The sequence below is a fragment of the Gymnoscopelus microlampas genome, assembly GCF_963454915.1.
Source record: "Gymnoscopelus microlampas genome assembly, chromosome: 17".
NCBI classification, from domain to species: Eukaryota; Metazoa; Chordata; class Actinopteri; order Myctophiformes; family Myctophidae; genus Gymnoscopelus; species Gymnoscopelus microlampas.
The window spans coordinates 13,965,198-13,991,753 of record NC_139954.1 but is presented as its reverse complement, the minus strand read 5'-3'; the positions used below and the strand labels follow the sequence as shown (position 1 = coordinate 13,991,753).

Sequence of the window (26,556 nt, the reverse complement as noted above, 5' to 3'; positions counted from 1 at the left end):
GTTACTTCAGTTATATTCTAACATTAACAGCTAGGGTAAAATATACTGTAGATGCATGGTACCTGGATGTGGTGCTTATGAGAAATTGGTTACTGAAATTCCATGCTTGATTTACAAAGGACAAATATATGGCATTTATTTACCACCGATTATATTGTACCTACTGAACACTTGTACTGTATGGAGCTGTTCCATCGGGATCTAACAGAAACCCCAATATCTGAACACATCAAGATCACCAATTCTGCATAGGTCTGTTTTGCTCAGACATTTTGAAAAACAAAAAGCTGGATATTGATGTGTTATAAGGCCACAGCTGGGCTTTTGCTTATTCTCAGTCATCGGATAATTACCTGATTCTCATTTGGTGAACAATTAGTAGCATCTGCTGACCACCTTGGTTTAAAATGTGACCAACTATTCCACCGCTTATAGGTAAAGACACAAGCAGAAATTAGGATGATTTCAAAGCAAACTAGTTTTAATATATTACACATAACGAATTAAATAATTTAAATATAAAACATCCTAATAGGCATTCATATGATTGGCACAAATTGATGAAACATAAACTCATGTTCAGCTGGAAGTATTCACGTCAGTGTTTTGTGATCAATAGATAAAAGTGCTCTCTTTGTTTGCATGATTGTAAAAAGAATATGTAAAAGAGTTAATACCAAAATAGTTGTTCTAAGCTCCTTGAAAAGTGTAGTGCTATGGTTAATCTATTTGGAGTGATATGACTAAATGTCTCTTGACATTGAAACATCCCCCTAACCACACTTTCCATGTGGGTGGGAACAGTGATGCTTTGTATGTGGGTCTTCTGGGATGAATGGATGCATCAGCAGTTGATTGGCAGATGGTCGTAGTTTCTGGTCGCTGTAGAGGGGAACAAAAATATGGAAATTCATCGGGTCACTTCACGTTCAAAATTGAAGTTTAAAATTCAACTGTTCTCCCAACATAGTCTTAGTTTGGCAATTAATTATTTAATTTAATATATTATTAACAAACTAGCTGCTACAATGGATTACCATCATTGCCTTCTCTTTCTCAACCGTGCCAAGTATTAGAGCAAGGATTCACAAACCTTTCAAGCCACGACCCCCTGAAATAAACATATTTGAACTGGGGACCCCCACCCTGACAAGCACTTGGAATTGTAGGCTTTACATTTAGTTTGACTCAGTTCCACAGATAAATATTGTGAAAATAGCCGAACTATTTTCAGGCATCTCACCTTGTGAGGCAGACTTGAACAAAGTGTCTAGCGTTGACAGAGAACCCATCCGGCAGGGAGGGCATTGACCCTCTTTGAGCCCCAATGTAGAATAAGGCAGCCATCTTGTCCATGTGTGCCAGTGGTGGTTTTCCTGTTGCCATCTCAAATACAGTGCAACCAACACTCCAGATGTCTGACTTCCTGCCATGGCCCGTCTCGTTGATCACCTAGGAAGTAGTAGGGAGGTTAACATTAACAAAAGTATTTTAACCACAGCTCTAGTGTCCCTATTATGGGCATGTCAATGTAGACAAAGATTTAGCGAAAGTAATCAATCTAGTTGTGACATGTGAGCTAGGTTCCATCTGTGAACAGTTCTGGCACCGTTGGCATGATGGCAGCGAAACTGTGCACAGACTGTGCGCACACTCCCTGGATACCAGAGCAGAACCTCTGCCGCTATATATGTTGGGGCTATAACAGGCCGATTCGCGTTATTACCTATAAGTGCACCGATCTGTGTAAAACTTAGTATGCACAATAGTATAATAGTATGACCTGTGCTCCGATGAGCACCTTTTCTAGGAGGCTAGTATTTATTTTCAAAGTTTCCTCCTTTACAAGTCAAGCTAGTGATGTCAAAGTGCTTTGAGGACCCATATCTACCTCTGGTGCCATCCAATAAGGTGTGCCATGGACAGACTTGAGAAGATCTCCACTGTTGCTGGAAGTGTGATTGACACAGCTGAGGCGGCGGGCGCAGCCAAAGTCGATGAGCTTGACGACGCCGGTGGGCATAAGCATGATGTTGTTCCCCTTCAAGTCACGGTGGATCACCCTGTTCAGGTGGAGGTAGGCCACCCCTTCCAGGATCTGACTGGTGTAAAGGGACAAGACGCGCTCTGGCAGAGGACCGAATCTGAAGTGCAAAGGATGTTTGTGTTCATTAAGTCCTAATTCATTTCCATCTGTGGTGGTTGTTCTAATGCTCTATATTTTATGATTAGATGCCGCTTAAAAATAGTGACAGTTTGAGAGCTTGGAAATATGTTGAATTTGACATTTGGTAAAAGAAAAATCTTTATTTACAGTACACAGGTTCATGTTCTTAATAGTGAAAGTGGGCAAATGTTCACTTTTGGAAAAACATGGGTACCATCAGGGCAGGGTTGAAAGAGTACTAGAATATCCTACTTGACTTAAAGTACATGGTTCTGAAGTGGAAGTGGATTACTTGTGTTGACAACTACTCCAGTAAAAGTACAAAATATTCTGAGGTATAAATGGGGCTTAAAACCATTTCTTGGTCTGAACTAGGCTTAAGAGGTAGTTACATGGTCACAGTCAAAGAGCCAATGGATCCCTCTATCATCCGATCCCTGTCCAGGGATTGAACTCTCCAAAGTGGTGACGATCTTTTCTTTATATAAACTTAAATGGAATATCCTCCTGGCTGTGTATAACAGCACAACTAGCCTACTCTGTAATTGTTGCCTTTCTAAAAGTAGTCGAATATAATACGTAAAAAAATAGACTGTACTTAAATTACAGCACAATTACTGATTTGTCCCCAAGAAGTACATTGAAATGATATTCAATTACAACAATAGCCAGCCTAACCTGTGGAGGATGCTAGCGATGGATCCTCCGGGGACGTACTCCATGAAGATAGAGACCACTTGTTGACGGAGCAAGGTCCCCAGGAAACCCACGATATTGGCATGACAGAGGTTCTTCAGCAACTCCACTTCCTCTTGAAGACGACTGTACTCCCTATCTGCAGCCTCGGGGTCAGAGGCATCCAGGCACACCTGCTTCACAGCTATCAGCTGGCCCTGACTTGTGAGGCCACAGTATACCTGATGAGAAGAGAGTTCACCGTGCGACAGTTAAACAAGCTTAGATAATGAATAATACATGTTTTAATTGATTATAATACAATTGTAAAAATAATTATAGCAGAAAAGTTTCCAAAAAAGAATGAATATCGAAAAGTTGTGAATTAGACTAATCAATTTAGAATTTGAATTTTTTTGCATTGATCCATTAATATATGCAAAAAAGAGCGCTTCTCGATAATTCGATTAATCAAAAACGTAGGAAACATCATTCAGGGTTCATGACACATTTACCTGGGTGTTTTTAGCACCTGCATGTGCTGTCCTCTGCTGGTCAAAATACTTTGACACAGCATTTTTGATTAAAACCCAGTATTGTAGTAAGATATTTAGAGCTTTGATGCATGATGGACAATATTTCTCTAGGCTCTGTTGTGCATGGGATTCAGTTAATCTCTTTATTCTGTCTATTGACATTTGTGTACTAATGGTAGTAACTAACCGTCCCATAAGCTCCTCTGCCAAGCACTTCCCCCTTTGTCCAGGTGATGGTGTCGTCCACAACCAAGCCACTGAGCAGCACTCCACCATGTGTTGTAATGTCCTGCCAAACACAATAGACATAGGAGAGGATTACAAAGGTGCTCTGCATAACACTGTTTACAAGCAGGCTCCAAACAGATTATGCTCAACTGAGAAGGATTGAAACTCTTTAGTGGATTCATATGTGGGAAAACAAATCACTCTAACTCCCTCTCAGTGGAGGTAGCCCATTGAAGTCAGGTTGTAAAAAACAAAGATAGATGAAAAAAAGAACTCTCTCTCTCTCTCTCTCTCTCTCTCTCTCTCTCTCTCTCTCTCTCTCTCTCTCTCTCTCTCTCTCTCTCTCTCTCTCTATATATATATATATATATATATATATATATATATATATATATATATATATATATATATATATATATATATATATAAATATAAATATAAATAGCATTATTTAATACATTTTGTGCACTTGTGGTAGCACTGCTGCCCCACAACTAGAATGCCCTGGGTTGGTTCAAACCCAACTGGGACCTTTATGTATGGAGTTTGCATATTCTCACTGAGTTCACATGGGTCTCACAACAATTTCATACTCATGCCAGTGCCTTTGAGATAAATTCTGTCCCCAGGCACTGATAAGTTAGAATGGGTTAAATGAATGCAGAGGATACATTTCCCCACAGGGATCAATCAAGTATAATAATTATACAAAATTTACCTCCGGCAATATCTCACTTCCTATTGCATGATCTTCTTGGCTGCGTTGCTTTCCGTTTGATTCATAATCCTCAGGACATGGGACTATAGACACGTCCCTCTCATCCAGTGAAATCAGCTCCTCTGCAAGACATCTAAGCAGGTCATCTGTAAGCGGGCCCTCCCCGGCCTCATCCAGAAATCTCTGGTAAACTGGTGACATGGTTCGACCATCGCTGCCTGAGGTCCAGGTGTTAATCTTCCTTTGCACTGGGCTTTGAGACGGTATGGGCTCAGGAACTGGATGGTCCGGATTTTCTGTCTCACTTTTCCTGTGGTGGTTGTCTAGGGAATTCTTCAACATTCCTTGCATGTGATGACTATAATTGTCATGAGATACAACGTGAGATGTGTGTCCTGTCTTTGGCATTGGACTAGTTATTAGGTTGTCACTTGGCTTCAGCATCTCAGATCCATATGTGGACGGTACCTCTTCTATAACAGATAACATGGGATCTTCACTCTGGACCTGGGAGCTGTTAGGATAAATCTCTACATCGTCCTCACTGAGGTCGAGCTCGGCATCTGTGTGCCAATCCAGCCTAGTGACGTCCTCCATTTTGTCTGTCTCCTTCCTTGGTGGAGCTGTGAGGCAAGGCTTTGCCCTGGAAGTAACTGGTTTAAGTTTGCCCTTGGTTGAAATCCCTGCCTTCTCCACTGGACTTCGCCTCAGCTTATTGCTCTCTGGCTGTTTCCTCAAAGGTTTGTGTTTGATTCTGTGATTCTGCCGTGTCTTCAGAGACGGAGCAGACTGCACGTGCCTGTCCTTACGCTTCTCACAGGAGCTGGAGACTCTTAGGTTGTCGTAGACTGGACCTGCAAACATCTCATAGATGGCTGGTCCCTCATCCCTGCTTTGTATTTCCTGAAACATGTCTTTGTAGGTGACATAATCCACAGCGGATTTAGACCTGGCTGTCCCTGCTATGACAGTTCTCTTGGGCTGCCTGGCACTTTTCAGCTCCCTCTCTGGTTTTTGAGTATTATTGTTGCTGCTCAACATCTTGTCGGGTGTTGGTCTTTTGCTATTTTGATGGTGTAGTTCAATTACTTTCTTTCGTGGAGATGCTCTGTTGGTGCTCTGCTGTGCATCCTTAACAGCATTCAGCTTGGATTTGACTTTAGAGGCTGTGGCCTCACCGTTAATAATCAGATCAGTGGTTTTCCTGACTTGTGTGGTGGTAGAGGTCCTCAGATTGCCTTTGATCTTGGGTGTCCGATTTGGGATGCTGCGTTTTTTGTTTGCCAGTACATTGAAAGACTCGTTGGTCTGAAAATGATTTGGCAGTTCGTGGTTCTTGCTATATCTCCTCTCTCTGTTCCTCGATGGTTTAGTAGGTTTCATCATCACACCATCTGATAGTGTGAGATTTACAGTCGGAGGCAAATGTCGATTCTTCTCCACAGCAGAGGTGCTACTGTTCACCTTTACATTCTCAACACAAACCTCTGACTGTGCCACAACCTGTTCATAATTTCGGTAATCCCCATCAGAGCAAATGATGGCATTATCCTGGTCATGATTCAGGTCAAACACAGTGATGTGACAAATCTCATCCATAACTTCTTTAGCACGCGCCCTATTGTTCTTTTCTTCCTTAGAGTGTGAATTAATATGTTTGTTTTCTTCAATATGTTTCACATTGTCTTTGTTTTCACAGTGTGATTTTATAGGTTGTCCATAATTTGTATGCGTGATAGTTTCCTCATTATGACTGTCTACAGGGTTGTGAGTCAGTGCTGCATGATTAATAACCTTAACATGGGGTCCCATATTTCCCTTCCTAACTCCGTGGGCCTCTCTAGGCTCACTGTAACTCACAGCTTTCAAACGCACGGACAACTCCACGTCGAAGTGCAATCTGTCTTTGATTGTCTTTGGGCAGGTGTCTACTGAAGTTTGTTCATGGAGGTCCTTCTCCTCTTCCTCATCCTCATCCTCATCTTCAAGATCAATTGAACTCTGGCTGCTGCTGGAGCCACTCTCCTCACTGCCGCCCCTAGTGGTGGGAGGGCCACTACGTGGACTGCCCCAGGATAGCCTCCGGCACCTTAGACGGGCCATGGAACTCACAGAGGTCTGACTTATGGGCTTCAGGGGAGCATAGTGCTTGAATGCAGGTAGGCCTCCTCCATTCCTAGGCCTACCATCCAATGGAGCCAAGAGCTTGGGGGTTCGGGGAGGGATACTGGGGCACAAGGCGGGCAAGGACCCCTGAGCAAATTAGAGAAAAATGACATTATGTATAGGAACTAGTCATACATGGATTTTGCCAGGCGAGGTCAAATCCATTTAAATGAACATAACAAAAACTAAAGTGTTATGAATTTAACAGTGTTGCTGTTCAGCTCATGACTCACCTTTCTTCCATTGCTTTTTGTGTCAGACCCAAGTCCTGCAAATAGATATGATAAATATACTAACAGGCATAGTAGTGTTTCATTCAAAGCATTGAAAGTTTTCCTGATTCCTAAAATAATCTGCGGCCCAATACATGACTCACAAACTGTTGGATGAAGTTTTAAAAGTCCAAGTAATTTTATTTCCTTTTTATACTGTAATTGAAACGTTCTTTGGTCTGTTCTAGGCAACAACAAAAAAAACGACGAAAAATATAATTAAATAAATGTTGCAACAATAATGAAATGCACTGATCTATAATCTATACAGCTATGTGTACTCACGGATCTGGGTGTGTGCCCTGCTCTGGAGCAATGGCTCCATGACAGTGGGGGCTGACTGACTGAACTGGCAGGACTGAGGCACAGACAGGAGGCCTGAGGACCGAGGGGATCCAACAGCCTGGTTCTTCCTTCTTGGTAGCAAGGAGAATTTGAGATTAGCGGTATTCATTTTCTGTCCTTTTTTCAGGATTGTAGGAATTTTTACAACTCTATAAATGTTTTCTTATATTTAACCATTTGTTTGCCCCCGTCCATCCACTACTATCTATTATTACACTAAACTTTGGTAATTCACACCAATAACTATACCTATAAATGAAGTGTTTTAAAAATCGTTCTAACGGAAGTGATGGCAGAGCACACCACAATGAACAATGCCAATCAAAATCTTGAATTTACAGGTCGTCACGTACAGAACAACAGTATCATTTCTTTTGTAAATGGAATAATAGTAAACCACACGTGTTAAAATAGGACTTGTGCATCCGTATCTAAAGCTGTATAGCACATAGTAGGCCTACCTGTGTCTGGGGGGTTCAGGCAGGCAGGGGCTCTTGGTACCCTGCAAGCAGTAAGTGGATGCCAAATCCAGATGACCCCAGGGTCTGCCTCTGTCATTCAGGCTGGGCAGACATAAACCTCTACTGTTGTGACACAAGAACAGAGACATGGGACATAAACCTCTACTGATGTGACACAAGAGCAGAGACATAGGATGGAAAAGGAGAAAAGAGGAAAAGGAACATTTCTTATGTGCAAACTGTTGAATTGTAGACATGGACCAGAAGAGCTTGAAGAAGAGTTTATACCCCCCCAGCAAATCCAACCCCTGATGTCAACACTCGACAGAGAAAAGTAATGGAGGCTCAGTAACAATAGCATAATGAATAATAATAAGTAGAATAGTACGCAGTTCTGAACGTAAGGGCCAGTTCTGACTTTCTACGGGTCTATTCTATGAAAGGAGAGACTGCTGGGAGACTTGATTCCGTGATGAGAGCACCACCACAAAACACAGACAATAGGCTGTTTCACAGAGCAGCTCCAGTGTTTTGGGTGGAACAGGTTGTCCTTGAGGCACAGGAGCAAACTGGACTGTCAGTGTAACAGGATAGGACACAATTCTACTGTTGTAAGAGTGAGAGGGAGGTGCTGACTAGTTTGGGGCGTGTGTGTGTGTGTGTGTGTGTGTGTGTGTGTGTGTGTGTGTGTGTGTGTGTGTGTGTGTGTGTGTGTGTGTGTGTACTGTGCATACAGTGTGTGTGACACACACACAGAGTTGTAAAATGAGTCAAGTTGAATAGTGTGCTGGTTTGTTTGGGTAAGTGAGGGACAGTGTGTCGACTGCCTTGGTGTTTGGGTGTCGTCACCATCCACACGCCTGTGTGTATGTGGCTGTTATGTATACGTATGAACAGATGGTGATTGTTGACGTGTGCTCATGAGCCTGCAGCGTCAACATCCTCAGTGTATTGTGGTTACTGTTGTTTTTTCCAATTACAATTAGCCTTATATACCTTCTGAAAGACCACACGTGGAAGTCCAAGAATTGGGCAGTGTGTGTGTGTGTGTGTGTGTGTGTGTGTGTGTGTGTGTGTGTGTGTGTGTGTGTGTGTGTGTGTGTGTGTGTGTGTGTGTGTGTGTGTGTGTGTGTGTGTGTGCGTGCGTGCGTGCGTGTGTGTGTCTGTGTGTTGGCTGCTACCCACCTGCTCCCCTTCCCCACATCCTGGTAGGCTTGCCTGATGTCTCTCAGCGTTTCCATGGCGTTTTGGAAACCGAAGGGGATTCCCTTATCTGTCACACACACACACACACACACACACACACACACACACACACACACACACACACACACACACACACACACACACACACACACACACACACACACTGAGCTTGTAGATCGGCTATTTTCGAATAGCCGACATATAAAATACGGTTTTGTAATAATAATCTAGATCTAGTAACTAAAGTTGTCAAATATATAGGCTAGTGGAGTAAAGTACAATATTTGCCTCTCAGATGTAGTGGAGAAGAAGTATAAAGTATTGAAAAATGGACATACAAACTTAAGTAAAGTCAAAATACCTCAAAACCGTACTTAAGTACAGATCTTGAGTAAATGTATTTAGTTACTTTCCACCACTGACACACAGTGACTGTATACCCACACAAGTATTACACAGGAGCTCTACATCAAATAAATGATGTCCTATGAATTAGAATACAGTGCAAGCCAAGTGTCAAACTAGGGCCACGGTGCATATGCTGTTATATTATTACAATGAAAACAATGGACATTACCTGTTCCTGAGCCTGTTTGTCCAGTCTTCTACCTTCATAGGGACCCAGCTTAAATGACAGGGTGACAGATGGAGGGCTCACCTAGTAGAGCTCTCTCTCTCTGTACTCCTGCATGTGTTTGTATCTTTCTGCTTCTTTTATCCTCAAACAGCACTTCCCGCTTTGTTCTATGCTGAGGTTAGGAATGTGACCCTTCTTCTAAACACTTTTAACTCCCATCTCTCTCTCTCTCTCTCTTGCTTCTCAGCTAGTACTCTTGTCCTGTTTGTGACACAAGTCAGGCGGGCAGGTTTCTCAGCTGAGAGGTTGCATTGTGTGTGTGTGTGTGTGTGTGTGTGTGTGTGTGTGTGTGTGTGTGTGTGTGTGTGTGTGTGTGTGTGTGTGTGTGTGTGTGTGTGTGTGTGTGTGTGTGTGTGTGTGTGTGTGTGTGTGTGTGAGACGGCCCTCCCCCAGCCTGCCACCCTTTGCTTTCCCCTCCCTCTGTCACCTCCCACTTTCTCCTCACCCTCTCTTAGGGCAGCAGTGGCTCAGGAGCAGTGGTGGAAAAAGTACTCACATGTCTTCCTTAAGTAAAAGTATCAATACTGCAATGTAGAAATACTCTGTTACAAGTTAATGGCTGGAATGAAAAAATTACTTGAGTAAAAGTGTTGGTATAAAAATGTACTTAAAGTTCCAAAAGCAATAAGTACTGATTATGCAGAATGTCCCATTTCACAACTTTTCAAATGTATAAATGTATAAGAATCATTTGAAAATAGATGCGACGCATTGTGAGCTCGTAGATCGGCTATTTTCAAATGGCCGAAATGTATATAGCGCTGAAATGATTAAGGTATGTTTTGTAATAATAATCAAAATCCTCAAAGTAACTAGTAACTCGAGTTTCCAAATAATTGTAGTGGAGTATAAGTATAATATTTGCTTCTGAGCTGTAGTGGAGTAGAAGTAAAAGTATTGAAAATTTTAAATACTCCAGTAAAGTAAAAATTGCACATAAGTACAGTACTTGAGTAAATATACTTAGTTACTTTACATCACTGCTCAGGAGGAGGTAGAGCGGCCGCTTGGGAAATCGGAAAGGGTCCCGGTTTGATCCCCGGCTCCCCCTGGGATAATGTCAAAGTGTCCTTGAGTAAAAGACACTTAACCCCTAATTGCTCCAGATGAGCAGTATGGTGCCTTGCATGGTTTCCTCCGCCATCAGTATGTGACTGGGTGAATGTAAAGCGCCTTGGATAAAGGCGCTTTATTTAAATGCACCATTTATCATTTAGTCCCTTTCCCATCTGCAGAGTGCTGATTCATTCGGTCCGGTCACCGGATTTGGGAGAAAATGGTTAAGAACACCCTACACCACTCCCCTCCACCGCCCAGCAAAAGCATTCTGGGAGTTTTACCTTGGCTGGTGACTCTACGATGTTCCAATTGAGGGACACTCTCTGAAGACTCCAGTACGTCCTGAATGGTACACATGAACAAAATACTGCCTCAATATACCTGTTATATTTGTTAGGTATAAGTGTATCGCCATGGACATTTCTGCAGTGCAAGATGGAAGCATCCCTATTTGCATGCATATGTATGTTAACACCCCATACACAGTAGTAACTCTGAGAGTGTACAAATGAACCATATGGACCAGCGTTTACTATGTATGTTCTTGTATCTCATGTCCTTGTGTGAGCTCTTTGAGATACAGCTTGCCTCTATAGACCATCTGCCCTTTCCTTCGTATTCAATCAGAGGCAGTAGGGCCATTAAGTCAGTTAGCCAGCTGCCCTGCTTGTGTGCCACATGTAGATGTAGTATAGTATAGTGTGATAGCCAGGCTATAACTAGGAGTCAGCCCCACAAAACACCCCTCCTCCACGCTAAACCACACACACACACACACACACACACACACACACACACACACACACACACACACACACACACACACACACACACACACACACACACACACACACACACACACACACACACACACACACACTTTCAACATAGCCAGCTATACGTTACATTCATGTTTGGCTAGTGGGTGGGTGGCCAGTTTGTCTGCATGTCCTTTGTTTGTTTGTGTATTTGAGTAATTGTCTTTGTGATTAACAAATTGTGCCTACACACAGTCAGGCTCAGGCTGGGTACGTGTGTGCGTGTGTGTGTGTGTGTGTGTGTGTGTGTGTGTGTGTGTGTGTGTGTGTGTGTGTGTGTGTGTGTGTGTGTGTGTGTGTGTGTGTGTGTGTGTGTGTGTGTGTGTGTGTGTGTGTGTGTGTGTGTGTGTGTGTGTGTGTGTGTGTGTGTGTGTGTGTTTGCTTGTTTGTTTGTTTGTATGCAACCACACAGAGACACATGACTATATACTACACTAATTACAGTAAATACCCAGGCCATAGGTCAACAGGGTCCATTGATTCAGGACAGAGTGGTCTCTAAAGAACCAAGCTCTTTGGGACGATTACGGTTCTCTGAGGACTGTATTGATTGGGCTATTACGCTCATGACATTTTACTCGATGATTAATTGTCATACAAATAATTGCGATTAACGATTTCATTGTGTTTTTCTGTTTGGCTTTGGGGCTTTGTAAACAAAAATTGCAATTCATGTGTCTCACTGAGGATTTTAGTGTGTGTGTGTGTGTGTGTGTGTGTGTGTGTGTGTGTGTGTGTGTGTGTGTGTGTGTGTGTGTGTGTGTGTGTGTGTGTGTGTGTGTGTGTGTGTGTGTGTGTGTGTGTACATGTGACAGTCTGATTAAGTCACAGTGTGTCACCACTGAGTGTATATGACCCCTTTACCTTATTGTGGTTGAGTAGCAGAAAGTGGTGATGATTTGGGCTGGGGTTGTCAGCTGACAACTGAGTGGGATGAAAGCTGTCCAGATCCAACTCCATCTCCAGGTCTCCAAGCTCTGAGTCTGGTTCTCTTACCAAAGCTAGGGGTGGGACTGAGGCTGTATCCACAAACACACGCACGCACACACACATGCACACACAAAACAAATTTGGATCGTAAACCTTTGTAGCACATATACACACTTCATGTTGATCCCTAAACATGGGTAAACAAGACTAAGGTCCCTATTTAGATGTAATCCAGTGGCAGTTTATCCTCACTACTGGGCCTAGAAATTAAAACGCTTTTTCTTGAAATAGGTCTATTTATCATTAATTATGGCCCATAGTTTTCAAGATATCTTGTTTGTGAATAAAGTGTTGGATGGACCAAAGCGACCAACATTGCCGTCCTTAGAGCCCTGCTGCTACCGGGGACAAAAACAGACTATCTGGTTTTCCACTGCTGATACTCATGAACGTACCAGGTCAAGAGTTAAACCCTGTGTAAATGAAGCATTAGGCGCACGTGGACCAGAAGTGTGGAAATAAGCTGTTTACCCAGGATAGAATGAGGAAAAGAACTGTGGAAGAAAATAAGGTGTTCCCCAAGCCACTCAGTGTGCCTGTCATTCCTTTTGTATTGGTTTCTGGGGTAAAACAAACGCAAAAAAAGAAAAATAGTTAACTGATGAAAACACGAAAAACAAGGGTAAAGTCTAACAGCAGCACTATATGCAGCTAGGTAAAGATGTCACATGACAAGCTACCTCTCCTGTCTGTCTTTTTGTAACACAAACCTCCACCTGAACTGACATTATGCACATAAGCACACTGACTTTAGAAGGCTCTTATTGAGGCATGGTCAGTCACACAAACAAGGCCTTCTCACACATCCACACCCCCTTCTGGCCTTACAAGTGCAGGCTTTGATGGCGACTGCAGAGGTTTCTTATGAAAAACATGGTTATGAATGAACTGGGAATTATCTATGCTTGCTTGAGATTGTGATCGCGCGCGTGTGTGCGTGTGTGCGTGTGTGCGTGCGTGTGCGCGCGCGCGCGCGCACGTGTGTGTGTGTGTGTGTGTGTGCGTGTGTGTGCGCGTGCGCGTGCGCGTGTGCGTGTGCGTGTGTGTGTGTGTGATTTGCATTCACTATGCATGGCTTAATGAGTAACTCAATCAATATGAATCAGTAACCAAGCTAACAGTTAACAACACCATAAGGAGAAGAATCGATAACCAAGTTAACGACACTTAAGACATATGTGAGGTGATTGAGTTAACCTCATGTTCATGTAGTGTCCCTATTGTGGGGCAGAAATCCAGCGGAAATAGTAGCTCTACAGCAATATGCAGCTAGTTAAAGATGTCATACTGTCTATCGTCTATTTTCGGCAAAGAGATTTGGTATAGAGAGAAAAAAGGAGGGGACCATGTATAGACCTCTGGGGGACCCCAGTCAACTAAGTATACAGGGCTTAAGTGGTTTTAAGTAAACTAGAGGTTCGGTCTGCTATGTGGCCCTCACACCTTCGTTGCCCCGCTGATCTGACCAATATGTCTGAGTCATAGTGTTGGGGGCTTTGTCAGAGTTCCCACTGTACCCGTCTGTGTCCCTTTTATTGTGACCAAAGTTTTTATGTGATTTTTTCATTTTTACATCAAGAGCAACCCAATTATTTACAGTGTAAGGACAGAACACGTACACGTATGCATCCACATGTCTGTGTGCCTTTTGTGCCCATACAGAATATGGAGATGTCTGTTTCTGTCTGTCTGTGTCCCTTTTATGCCCATATATGGAGATCCCTAATGGCATCAGTATATGCCCATTGGAATGTCGACATATGGGGATATTGGTTGAATCATATCAGTGGTTCTGCACAACTGGATATCCGAACTACTCGATGTCGGGCACCGCACACCCTCGAGTCCTTGCTGTGTGTGCGTCGAGTGGTCCGCCGGCCAACTGGCCGGCCCACTGGCCGGTCCTCCTTTAAGCCAATTTTAGTATATTTTAATTTTAATATAAGAAAGAAGAAAGATAGGATAATGCAAATATTTGACAATGTGTCAAATTATGCATTCTTTTTTAAATGGTTATTTATGGTTATTTTATTGTATGATTCCTCCGCTCTACTGAATATTATGTATCTCTTTGCTCATGTAAGAGTTTTAAAAATGTAGTATTGTACAAGTGCTTGCCTGAGTCATATCCGGCTGTGTGTGTGCGCACATGCATGCATGTGAACGTGTGCATGCATGTGTACGTGTGCCTGCACGCGCGCGCGTGTGTGTGTGTGTGTGTGTGTGTGTGTGTGTGTGTGTGTGTGTGTGCGTGCGCGCGCATGTGTGTGTGTGTGTGTGTGTGTGTGTGTGTGTATGTGCGTGTGTGCGTGTGCGTGTGCGTGTGCGTGTGCGTGTGCGTGTGCGTGTGCGCGTGCGTGTGTGAGTGTGTGTGTGTGTGTTTCCTACCTGTGTGCTTGAGGGCTCCAATCATCATTTGAATGATCTCTTCCTTCAGGGAACTGTTGATGTTAAGGGCATAGTGGAGAGGTGAACACCCCCTGTGGTCTTGCATACTCAGCAGGTCACTGGGAACAGAGAGATAACTCTGACTCTGATGCTGCATTCACACTGGCGAAAGCACGAGGAGGCCTATTAGTATAAAGCCCTTGTAATCCAGTCAACTAATTATAGGGTTTTTAAGTGGATAATGCACATTCATGTCAATGTATGTATTCTGTATGCATAATCTTACGCTGAGAGAGCCAACAGTTCCTTGACCACCTCCACAGGTCTGTGTTCCCAAGGCAACGACGTTGCGAGGCCCTCAAACAGGTCAATGTCCCTGACAGCGAGCATCACAGGTGTCACCCCGTCACCGTTACAAACATTCACATCAACCATGTCTGCCTCGGCCTATAGGACAAACACATTTATACACTTTATACTTTATACACACATACACACACAAATGACATGCGATGTTCATGTTGGCCAGGATTGTAATTTTAGTTAAAGATGGGGTGCCGTGATTTTCAGTGATCCCCCCCCCCAAAAACATAATCATCAGGTATTATGGTTATACTAGGAGGAAGATTTTTTTCAAAAAAGTGTACAGAAATTGTTAAAATTATGTTTTTATGTGGACACGCCACGTTCATTAAGTATACCTGGTTCTCACCTTAGAACCTCCTCCACCACCTTAGCACCACCCACCTGTCCTAGTCCCTCCTCCTCCTCATGCCCACACCTGTTGTGTTATGATAATGAGGGGGAGGGTATATTTTTACTATGTCACTAAAGGGCTGTTTTTCTATTGGCACGTTTGACCCTAAAGGTTTCAGCCTCCAGGTAGAAACTCAAAATAGTCAGAGAAGACATAAAACACAATAAAAACACCACCAGGGGGCTTAATCAAGTTCTGTCAACCTCATAGACACATGAAAAACAGAAAAAGTGCAAAACCATGGCACCACCTCTTTAATGGATAGTCTGTCTGTCTGTCCGTCTGTCCATCCGTATGAGTGAGTGACAAATATATATATTTTTTTTTGGGGGGGGATAATTTATACTACTCTACCACCTCTCAGAGGCAAATATTGTACTTTTTACTTGACTAATAAATTATGATTTCTTATAATAGGGTAAGTTACCCAGCCAGCAGTACATGAAGTAATTAAAATCAGTCCCACCTTCACCAACTGCAACATTAAAGTGATGAACACATTAATGCATTGCTAATGCATAAAGAGTACCTAATTTTACCTTTGTTACTGTGTGAGTATGTCTTGATGCCAATACCTTACAGGACTTAACACTTGTAACAAAATGTCTACATTGTGGTATTGGTACTTTTAGGGTACTTGAGTAAAACAAAGAGAAGAAAACTGTCTCCATTAGAAATGAACACAACTCTTCACTGCATTCAACAGAGAGCCACAGGTGGGAGGCAAACACACACAGACAGCATTCACACACAGAGCCTGCCATTTAGACTCAGCCCATTGTACGAAACGCACCTGATGATGTGTATCACATTTCCTGATACACAACGCTGGGAGGAAACAATGAGCTGGATAAGACTTTCTGTTGGCTAGGTTGACCAGGCCAACGTATACACAGTAAAATCCACAGTGTTCACGAGAGTACAGATGTAACCAAATAGACCCGTAACCTGCACATACCAGTGTCATAAATAGGCTACATTGCTTTCAAAACATATGTTTCAAAATAAGAGAATAATGCCTTGCCCCAGGCTCATAAAACGTGTGATACTTTTAAAACAAAACGTTTATTGTTAAAAAGTTAAAGCTCTATATTCCGATTTCCCTAAACAAAATGCATTCTCATGTGGGCTACAATTGACACATTTTATCCAATCAGGAGAACCCCACAAAGATCATTTATCAGCTTGTGTTCCGGGTTCCAATTTTGTCTGCTCATTTATTTGTTTCATCGCTTCCAATTTTTATCCTGTATCCTGTATGGATTTTCACTCCTGTTTAGATGAAATTGGTATCCTGACCTAAAAAGGAATTCTGTTTACTAAAGAGTTGGAGCGACGGGACACCTGTCATTGAACAATGGTGGCATGCAAATATAGCAATAATTGCCGATCTATAAGGTCACAATGTGCCGTGTTGTGAGCTTGTAGATCTATTTTCACTAGGTCTTATTTACATTTATTTTTGTTCATTAATCTTAATCGAGGCAAAAGTTTTAAATAATCGTGATATAGTTTTGAACTCATATCGCCCATCCCTAATTGGAGTTACACCTTAACTGAACAAGGATTAACACATTTGACCAAGATCAACCAAGAAGACACACAGACACTCACAGAGTACTAAGCTCTTTCATAATATATCCTATTTTGTAGACATGTTATATTTGGCCTCACCAAAAAGTATTGTATGGTGTGAAGGTCTCCCTGCCAGGCTGCCTGCAGTAGCTGAGCCTGGGGAGGCAGATTAGGCCTGGAAATCCACCCCAACACTGCTCCCTGGAGGTGAGGAGGACTCACATGCAGAGCTGTCTGGTTGCTATAGTTACACAGTGTGATGTCAGCCCCTCTATTCAGCAGGGATTGGACCTCCTGTGCAAAAAATACAAACAGAGAAAACTTAGGAAGAAATATAGTTTGGATTTTTATAGAACAACATAGTAGAGGTGCAACTGTTAATAAAACTAATCAATTAAAATCAGATTATATAAATAAATAAATAAAAAATCTTCAATTTTATAAAATATCGATTAATAATCTATCCCTATTTTGGGCATGTAATTATAGTTGAAAGGTTTGAATGTCACAAAATGTCAAACATTTTGAATATAGCAGATCTAGAAGGTCAATGTATCACATCACAACACATTGTGAGCTGATATTTTCACTGTTATTGCACAAAGGTGCTGAGCGACAAAGTATGAAATAATGCTTATGTGGTTAATTCATTTGTTGATAAAAATAAATGTATATTATAATATATATGTATAATATTTTCTAAATGCCCTTCTCGATTATTTAATTAATCGAAAAAGTAATCAATAGAATAATAGCTAAGAAAATAATCGATATTTGCAGCTCTACAAGAGAGATCTGTAAAATGAAGCTTCTTACATGTCTTATTATTTAATCATAATTAATGTAATCTGAAGAGAGGACCTATTTATGTTGTATAATTGTTTCCCCTTGAGTTTCAGAGAACCCTTGAGTATGTGCCATTCTTTATAAACTTGTACACTCATGGTGTATTTCAAACCTACAATAAACAACCTCTTTCCAAATGAAAAGGCCCTTTGTTGCTTTGTTTTTATTACAGACTAAGAAGCTCTGGGATCCCCTGTGGGCTTTCATAATGCCGGTAAGTCATGTTGTTGTTTTGAGAAACAGCTCCCCAACGGACTGAGCTCAGGTAGGTTAAATGACATAATCTAGCAAATATCTCACATGAGAGGCTGGTCACGTGGATCATTCACACACAAACACATGTTGTTCCTGTAAGGAAAACTACTACCTGTCACCCCTCTCACACTGTCTTCCCTCACAAGCACAACATTGTTTTGTACAGTTTATGCCAGCCCAGGAACTATTTTTGCTCTGTCTGTCTGTCTGTCTGAATCTCTCCCTCATGTTCTCACACACCCCTCATGTGTTTGCTCTTTAACTGTTCGCCTGTGGTAATGTTCCGACCCTCAACATGTGATGTGCAGATCATATTAAAGACCTCTATTCTGTTTTGGCAAAAGATAACACCATACTCTTACTTTTGTTCTCTTTTTCTTGATGTGTCTGTTTATGTCTGATTATGTGACCTGTGTGAGAGCACACACGCACACACACACACACACACACACACACACGCGCACGCGCACACGCGCACACACGCACACACACACACACACACACACACACACACACACACACACACACACACACACACACACACACACACACACACACACACACACACACACACACTCACACACACTCACACACACACACACTCTCTCTTACCTCAGTCCTACCCATCTGGCAGGCAGTGATAAGAGGAGTAGATCGGTGCTGGGGTTCGTCATCACCATCCTGACAGGAGCAGGCCTCCCCATCTGGCTCGAGGTACAAACACAGCACCTCCTCTTGATCTCCTTTCATCATCTCTTCCACCTCCTTCTGCCTCCTCTCTCTCATCTCGCTCTGCTCACTTCTCTCCATAGTCCACCACAACCTCTCTCTGCCAGATCTATGTGATTTACGGCCACCAGAGAAGTAGTGTGACGTGTCAGGCAGACCTAGTTATTCATCTTTTTTTTTGTATCTGTTTTTACTTTAGCCACTTTCACCTGGCGTATCCATTTGGGCGTGTCATTATAGGCAAACCATTTCAAAATCTTTCTACATTTAAATAGTGAATGAATTAATGAATTACAGTAATGCACGTGACGATAGAGCTTTTAGTAAACCATGCAGGCTGCCGTCCTCTACTTATACATACTATGTGTGCATGTGTGGTGGATCTCTGCAAAATGTATTTATCCTAGGCTACTAATAATGTTTTATTCTGTCATTGTGTCACACTATTATTGTGCTGTTAGTCAGCTGATGCAAATCCCTAATGAGCCAGGAGTCCCAGCAGACAGACAGGGAATGTGATAGGAAATTCTCTCATAATGTTGTTGTCATTATCATGTATGAGAGTCATAGGTAGCATCACAAGCTGGTTAATAAATGTTTGTGGTGTGTGACTGTGTGTGGGTATGGGTACAGTGCACAACATGCATGTGTGTGTGTGTGTGTGTGTGTGTGTGTGTGTGTGTGTGTGTGTGTGTGTGTGTGTGTGTGTGTGCGCGTGCGTGCGTGTGTGCGTGTGCGTGTGTGTGTGTGTGTGTGTGTGTGCGCATGATCAAGACAGAAAGTGACTAAATTAAAGCAGCTTATGACAGAGGAAAGAATTGTAAACTTGCCAGGAGGAAATTACCCTGGCTGGTTCTTCGGGTTAATGAATGATAGCTTACAAGTACAGGATAGATATGCCACCTAGTGTCTAGTAGATGAAACGCCTTGGAAGACTTTGTGCTCTAAATTATCTAAATTAACCAAGAACTTAAGAAAACAAAGTGTGGATAAGATAATATCAGATAAGGAACACATATACAAATATATGATGGTGTGTGATTGATATCATTGTTTGCAAAACTGTCCATCTATATATCTCAAAATGCAGAACTGAAAGCAACTTACCTTTGAACTTGTCTGTTGATGGCAACACATCTATGGAGCTGTTTTTGTCAACCACGCCTTTCCATTAACTTTCAATACAGTACAATACTGCCATGCAATATACCTTTCTAAACACATTACAAATGAATCTTTTATCCTTTCATCGCCAGTCTGCTCAGTATAATGTCTCCTCTCTTGTGTGCTTTCTTCTGCATGCCTCCTGCGGTACGTTTACACTGGGTTGCCTGGGGGACAGTGAACAAGGCAGACAGCCCAGCAGTGCTTTTAAATACCAGAAGGCTATTATTGCACTACGCATTAACCACTTAAACGCTCTATTCTTCGTAAAACAGACCTGACTTGCTACTGTACTTGGACCGCTTTTTTCCCCCTCTAGACCAGAGGTTCCCAATCTTTTTACCTTAGAGCCCCCCTTCTAACATCTGACAAATGTCATGTGCTCGCACACACAGCCACACACACACACACACACACACACACACACACACACACACACACACACACACACACACACACACACACACACACACACACACACACACACACACACACACACACACACACACACACACACACACACACATACACGCACACACACACACACACACACACACACACACACACACACACACACACACACACACACACACACACACACACACACACACACACACACACACACTCTTTTTTCTTTTGAAATAATTTCTTTCACATCAGGACATTGTAATGACCATTAGACTCAGAGTCAGAGTTCAGTGTTTGAATGAATGTAGATTTATGTGCAGGAGGTAATTTGCATAGATGAGAGGGGACTAAATTGAATTACATTTTAAAGAAGAAATGACAGTCATATATATCAGCTTGCAGCAAGCTAAACTAGAGGGTAGCAGCAGGGGTCCAAAATAAATTGGACCCGGACCGAAACGGACCCGTGGATAATTGGACCGGTCCGAATAGACCCGAGAAAAACATCTAAATTACTGAACCTGGTCCGATCTACTGGGGTGTTCGTAGATGAGTGGGTAGAGAGACCATAGGTGAATCGGAAGGTCACCAGTTCAAGAAAATGGTACAATTTTATCATGAGTATTAGTGAGGACCAATTATATGAAAATAGGTTGCAAATGGGTGAAGTCGTCCTTTAACCCCTGTAACAGCATGCTCAACTGAGCCATCAGAACAGCCATCTGCTGGGTGTATACATAAGTCCCCCAGCGACCAGAAAATACTCCCTTTCCCTACATGAACAACCATTACGTGACTTAATACTGGTCTAAAAGTTACCATAATAATATCGTTGCTGTCGGGTGGAAACCTTGTATGTCCAAAACTGTTCCTTTTTTACTATTATTTTTTAAAACATATTAAAATAGGAAAAATAGCAGATCTACAAGCTCACAATGCCTCGCACCGTGAGGCGTTGTGTGCTTGTAGATTGGCTATTTTCGCTACTTTTGTGCAACACTCTTATATGATATAGTAGGGCATTAATTTATGAAAAAACATAATATTTGGAAACTTGGAGATACAAGCTTTCTGCCCGAAAACAGTGATATATATCGTCTCTGTCTGCAAACCAACTATCTCCGTCTTTGTTTATAAATCAGTGCTATTGAACACCCTTAATGAAATAGTATTAAAAAGCACATCTATATACTAAACCTCCTAACTCCATCGGATCCTCATGTCATTCAAACCACCTAACTCCAACTCCAGCTTTAGTTTTAGTGTATAAAATATTTTAAATAAACTAAAGGTTGTTTGCCTAACAAAATGCCCAAAATAGGGACATCAGGGTTCAAGTGAAAAAGTGTCTATGTAAATGACTTCTATGATGCCAGCAGGTCAGGTGAATCTATCTTCCTTTCTTCTGTTAATTGTCCCTTTAGATAGGAAGTGCATCAGAAGTTGACTTTCTCCTTTCTCAGCTCCCTCAGAAGTATAGGATTGTGCTTGTTTGGTTCTTCCTTTAATCACTGCTCTCATCAGCAGTAATAGCTTACCTGGTGTTGTGTAATACGTTTTGGCTTTTGCCCAGTTTCATTGAAGCTGAAAGTTCAAAGTGAAATACATGAATAATGTATTTTCATTATGTATGAAGAGTTTGTTTGTGCCTTCTTTCAGACAAACGTTTCTGATTTATTTTTATTCTAGTCTGGCTGGCTGATAGTACAGTATGTTATTGTAATCCTATCTAATTTCTCTCAATTATTCTTCCTCTCTGCCTTTCTCTCTCTCCCTCTTGATATTTCTCTGCTCCTTGGTTTGATGTCAGTAGAAGGCAGCTATACCCATAACGCAGGATCACTTCCTCTGAATAATGAAAACAACTTTAAATAGAATGTAATTTGAAGGGTATGTATGATGATGAATGTGTGTTTATAGTTTATAGTACACAGCAAAATCTGCAGTGTCAAATGAACAGGATTTTATTATGCTGTGTGTGTGTGTGTGTGTGTGTGTGTGTGTGTGTGTGTGTGTGTGTGTGTGTGTGTGTGTGCGTGTGCGTGTGCGTGTTATCAAGTGGGTGTTGGAGTCTCAGGGGTTTAGTGATGTTCTGTTGCCTGCATCTGTGAAAATAGACACAAAAGATGTTAAATTTCATCCAAGGATAATAAAGATTCCTCTCCTTCAACCGACATTTAACTGGGCAGGTCAAACAAGGACAAGTTCTTGTCTTCTGCTAGAGCTCCCACGTCTCTTAGGTCCTATAGCGTTTAAGGAGATGTGTGTGTGTGTGTGTGTGTGTGTGTGCGCGCGTGCGTGCGTGCTTGCGTGTATGCGAGCGAGTTTGTAGGTCAAAGAGCAGTCATGGGTATATGTTGAACATGTGTATATCCACACATTAAAGCAGACTTTAACGTGTGAGCTACATTATATACAGTAGTATGTTTAGTTTGAAACAATTCTTCAACAGAATCAAGAGTGATGATTCAAACCTCTACAATGCCTCACATCTGTGAGTCTGTTTAGTTTAGAATGATGAACGATTTATAAAGAAGGGCCAATGTTTAATCAATGTACAACTTTGACTATGATCAAGAAAGAATTAGGCAAAGTTCTAATATGCTCTAATAATTCCACAAGGGCTTCTTACGTCACCGGCCTCGCGTGTTCAGTTGTGCTAGTCAAGACACACACACACACACACGCACGCACGCACGCACACACACACACACACACACACACACACACACACACACACACACACACACGCACACGCACACGCACACGCACACGCACGCACACACACGCACACACACGCACGCGCACAGGCCCCTGCAGGCCCTCGGGTACACGTACCCCCGTTTGAGAAACACTCAGGGGTCCGCAACCCTTTTAACATGAAGTGCCATGTTTTTATTTTCTTGATAGTCAGTGTGCCATTTCAACATTAAGCTTAGTTATGACACCACATCAAAATAAAATATTTCCAATAGATTTTCGTCAGGATGTAATAATAATTAGACTCAGAGCAATAACCCCACCTATCTCCCAGACTCCCTCCCCAGTCAGAGTTCAGAGTTTGAATAAATGCAGAATTATGTGCAGGATGTAATTTGCATACAGAGGAAATTCATTTAATTAATCAATAATTAATTTAATTTACTAAATTATAAAATAATGTTTTAATAAAAAACACTCACGCCAGCGTGCCAGCGATAATCCTCCCTTGTGTCAATTTTGGCACGTCAGTGCCTAAGGTTGCCTACCAGTGTATATATAGAAGTAATTAAGAATGCAATTTTCTTTGGCATAATTATGCATTTGTTTAATGTTGTCTGCAAAGCACTTACAGGTGAACAGATACCGGAGTATCCATGGGGAGTATCAGTGAACAGTCAACAATGAACTCAGATGAAAATAGACTATGGATTTGCCTGTATTGTGTTACAGATTTACAGTTGAAGCAATGGCTCATGTTAGAATGTGGGCTGGACTTTGTGTGCTGGAATGTGCCGGACTGCTGGGCTCTGGTGGGCTATAATGGGCTCTGGTGGGCTGTGCTGGGCTCTCTTAGGTTGTACGGGGCAGTACTATACTATAGCCTAGAAATTTTCATGTAAAACTATTGCCGGTGGACACAAACCCATGTAAAACTATTGCCCGTGGACACAGTGGTTAATCTCAAGTGCAAAGGGGCTACAGGGCTGACAAGAGCCTAGTACAGCCTAATAGAGCCTATTAGAGTCTAGTAAGGCCTAGAACATTCTAGTCTAGCCTATTCCAGCTGGACCCAGCCCTGTATAGCCTATTACAGTCATTTAACTACCCCCATACCCATGGCTATTCTCCCAGAGGGCTGGACTTTGTGTGCTGGAATGTGCCGGACTGCTGGGCTCTGGTGGGCTATAATGGGCTCTGGTGGGCTGTGCTGGGCTCTCTTAGGTTGTACGGGGCAGTACTATACTATAGCCTAGACATGTTCATGTAAAACTATTGCCGGTGGACACAAACCCATGTAAAACTATTGCCCGTGGACACAGTGGTTAATCTCAAGTGCAAAGGGGTGTCGTATATTTTCGATCACAAGAGCGGGCATTTAATACCGGTTTCCTGAAGAAAGCTTAAAGTTGAAAGAAGTCCAGAGTCCAAGGATTCAAGTCAGGGCATCTTTTTATTTCAGCCTGACTGGGACGTCTGCCATGTGGGTTCCGATCAGCAGCGCGCCCAGTCACATACAAAGCATATTATTTATACAAAGCTCACCTTCTACAACAAGGAGGGGCTAGGTGGTTTAAGCCCAGCCCCCCAACACACATACAGGTATTCTAACACAGTTGTCGGGCCGAGTCCCCGCCTACCTCCTAGTATCACACATTTGAATGTATTCCCTTATATGACACATACAAGTTATCAATTATACTTAGACACAGTACTTCAAAATATAACCTGGTTGCTAATTCTTATCCAGCATCTCTCAAGCTTTAGAATGAATCCACACACTTTTATACTTCATACTTGCAAACAACAGTTAGAAATACCATGGGTCAATACAAGCAACATTTACTCCAGACTGAATCTTTTCCTTAATGACATTTCTCTTGGTTTGCAGCACAGGTCAGAGTTATCCACTTTATTCCTCTCATATGTTTTCACACTGTGCTACTTAATACAAAATAAGCTTTTACCAAGAAATCAGAATAATACAGTGTAAATTCAATCTGCAGTCTGCATGACCTTACCTAACTTCATCTCTGCCCCCTATCTTAGAGACCGAGTAACAGATGTTTCACTTTGACCACCAGAGAAGTAGTGTGACGTGTCAGGCAGACCTAGTTATTCATCTTTTTTTTTGTATCTGTTTTTACTTTAGCCACTTTCACCTGGCGTATCTATTTGGGCGTGTCATTTTAGGCAAACCATTTCAAAATCTTTCTACATTTAAATAGTGACTGAATGAATGAATTACAGTAATGCGCGTGACGATAGAGCTTTTAGTAAACCATGCAGGCTGCCGTCCTCTACTTATACATACTATGTGTGCATGTGTGGTGGATCTCTGCAAAATGTATTTATTCTAGGCTACTAATAATGTTTTATTCTGTCATTGTGTCACACTATTATTGTGCTGTTAGTCAGCCGATGCAAATCCCTAATGAGCCAGGAGTCCCAGCAGACAGGGAATGTGATGGGAAATTCTCTCTTAATGTTGTTGTCATTATCATGTATGAGAGTCATAGGTAGCATCACGAGCTGGTTAATAAATGTTTGTGGTGTGTGACTGTGTGTGGGTATGGGTACAGTGCACAACATGCAAGTGTGTGTGTGTGTGTGTGTGTGTGTGTGTGTGTGTGTGTGTGTGTGTGTGTGTGTGTGTGTGTGTGTGTGTGTGTGTGTGTGTGTGTGTGTGTGTGTGTGTGTGTGTGTGTGTGTGTGTGTGTGTGTGTGTGTGTGTGCATGATCAAGACAGAAAGTGACTAAATTAAAGCAGCTTATGACAGAGGAAAAAATTGTAAACTTGCCAGGAGGAAATTACCCTGGCTGGTTCTTCGGGTTAATGAATGATAGCTTACAAGTACAGGATAGATATGCCACCTAGTGTCTAGTAGATGAAACGCTTTGGAAGACTTTGTGCTCTAAATTATCTAAATTAACCAAGAACTTAAGAAAACAAAGTGTGGATAAGATAATATCAGATAAGGAACACATATACAAATATATGATGGTGTGTGATTGATATCATTGTTTGCAAAACTGTCCATCTATATATCTCAAAATGCAGAACTGAAAGCAACTTACCTTTGAACTTGTCTGTTGATGGCAACACATCTATGGAGCTGTTTTTGTCAACCACGCCTTTCCATTAACTTTCAATACAGTACAATACTGCCATGCAATATACCTTTCTAAACACATTACAAATTCATCTTTTATCCTTTCATCGCCAGTCTGCTCAGTATAATGTCTCCTCTCTTGTGTGCTTTCTTCTGCATGCCTCCTGCGGTACGTTTACACTGGGTTGCCTGGGGGACAGTGAACAAGGCAGACAGCCCAGCAGTGCTTTTAAATACCAGCAGGCTATTATTGCACTACGCATTAACCACTTAAACGCTCTATTCTTCGTAAAACAGACCTGACTTGCTACTGTACTTGGACCGCTTTTTTCCCCCTCTAGAC

General features: G+C 42.1%; 1 protein-coding gene across 3 annotated transcripts; it reads right to left on the bottom strand.

Annotated features, from left to right (window-relative positions):
• Nucleotides 1–539: 539 nt before the first annotated feature.
• Nucleotides 540–9,617, bottom strand: map3k19 (mitogen-activated protein kinase kinase kinase 19). 3 transcript variants are annotated; one of them, XM_084084546.1, is made up of 11 exons: nt 9,352–9,617; nt 8,754–8,841; nt 7,569–7,691; nt 7,048–7,178; nt 6,724–6,758; nt 4,325–6,577; nt 3,566–3,667; nt 2,846–3,084; nt 1,892–2,144; nt 1,244–1,452; nt 540–882 (listed from the first exon to the last, which is right to left on the bottom strand). In XM_084084546.1, exons 2-11 carry the CDS (start codon nt 8,807–8,809, stop codon nt 774–776), a joined length of 3,510 nt encoding a protein of 1,169 aa, XP_083940672.1. In that variant the 5' UTR covers nt 8,810–8,841; nt 9,352–9,617; the 3' UTR covers nt 540–773. The 3 variants fall into 3 exon arrangements, with proteins under 3 accessions (XP_083940672.1, XP_083940673.1, XP_083940674.1); XM_084084547.1 differs by having other exon boundaries at nt 7,048–7,175; XM_084084548.1 differs by lacking the exons at nt 7,048–7,178; nt 7,569–7,691; nt 8,754–8,841; nt 9,352–9,617 and adding an exon at nt 6,867–6,902.
• Nucleotides 9,618–26,556: the final 16,939 nt, after the last annotated feature.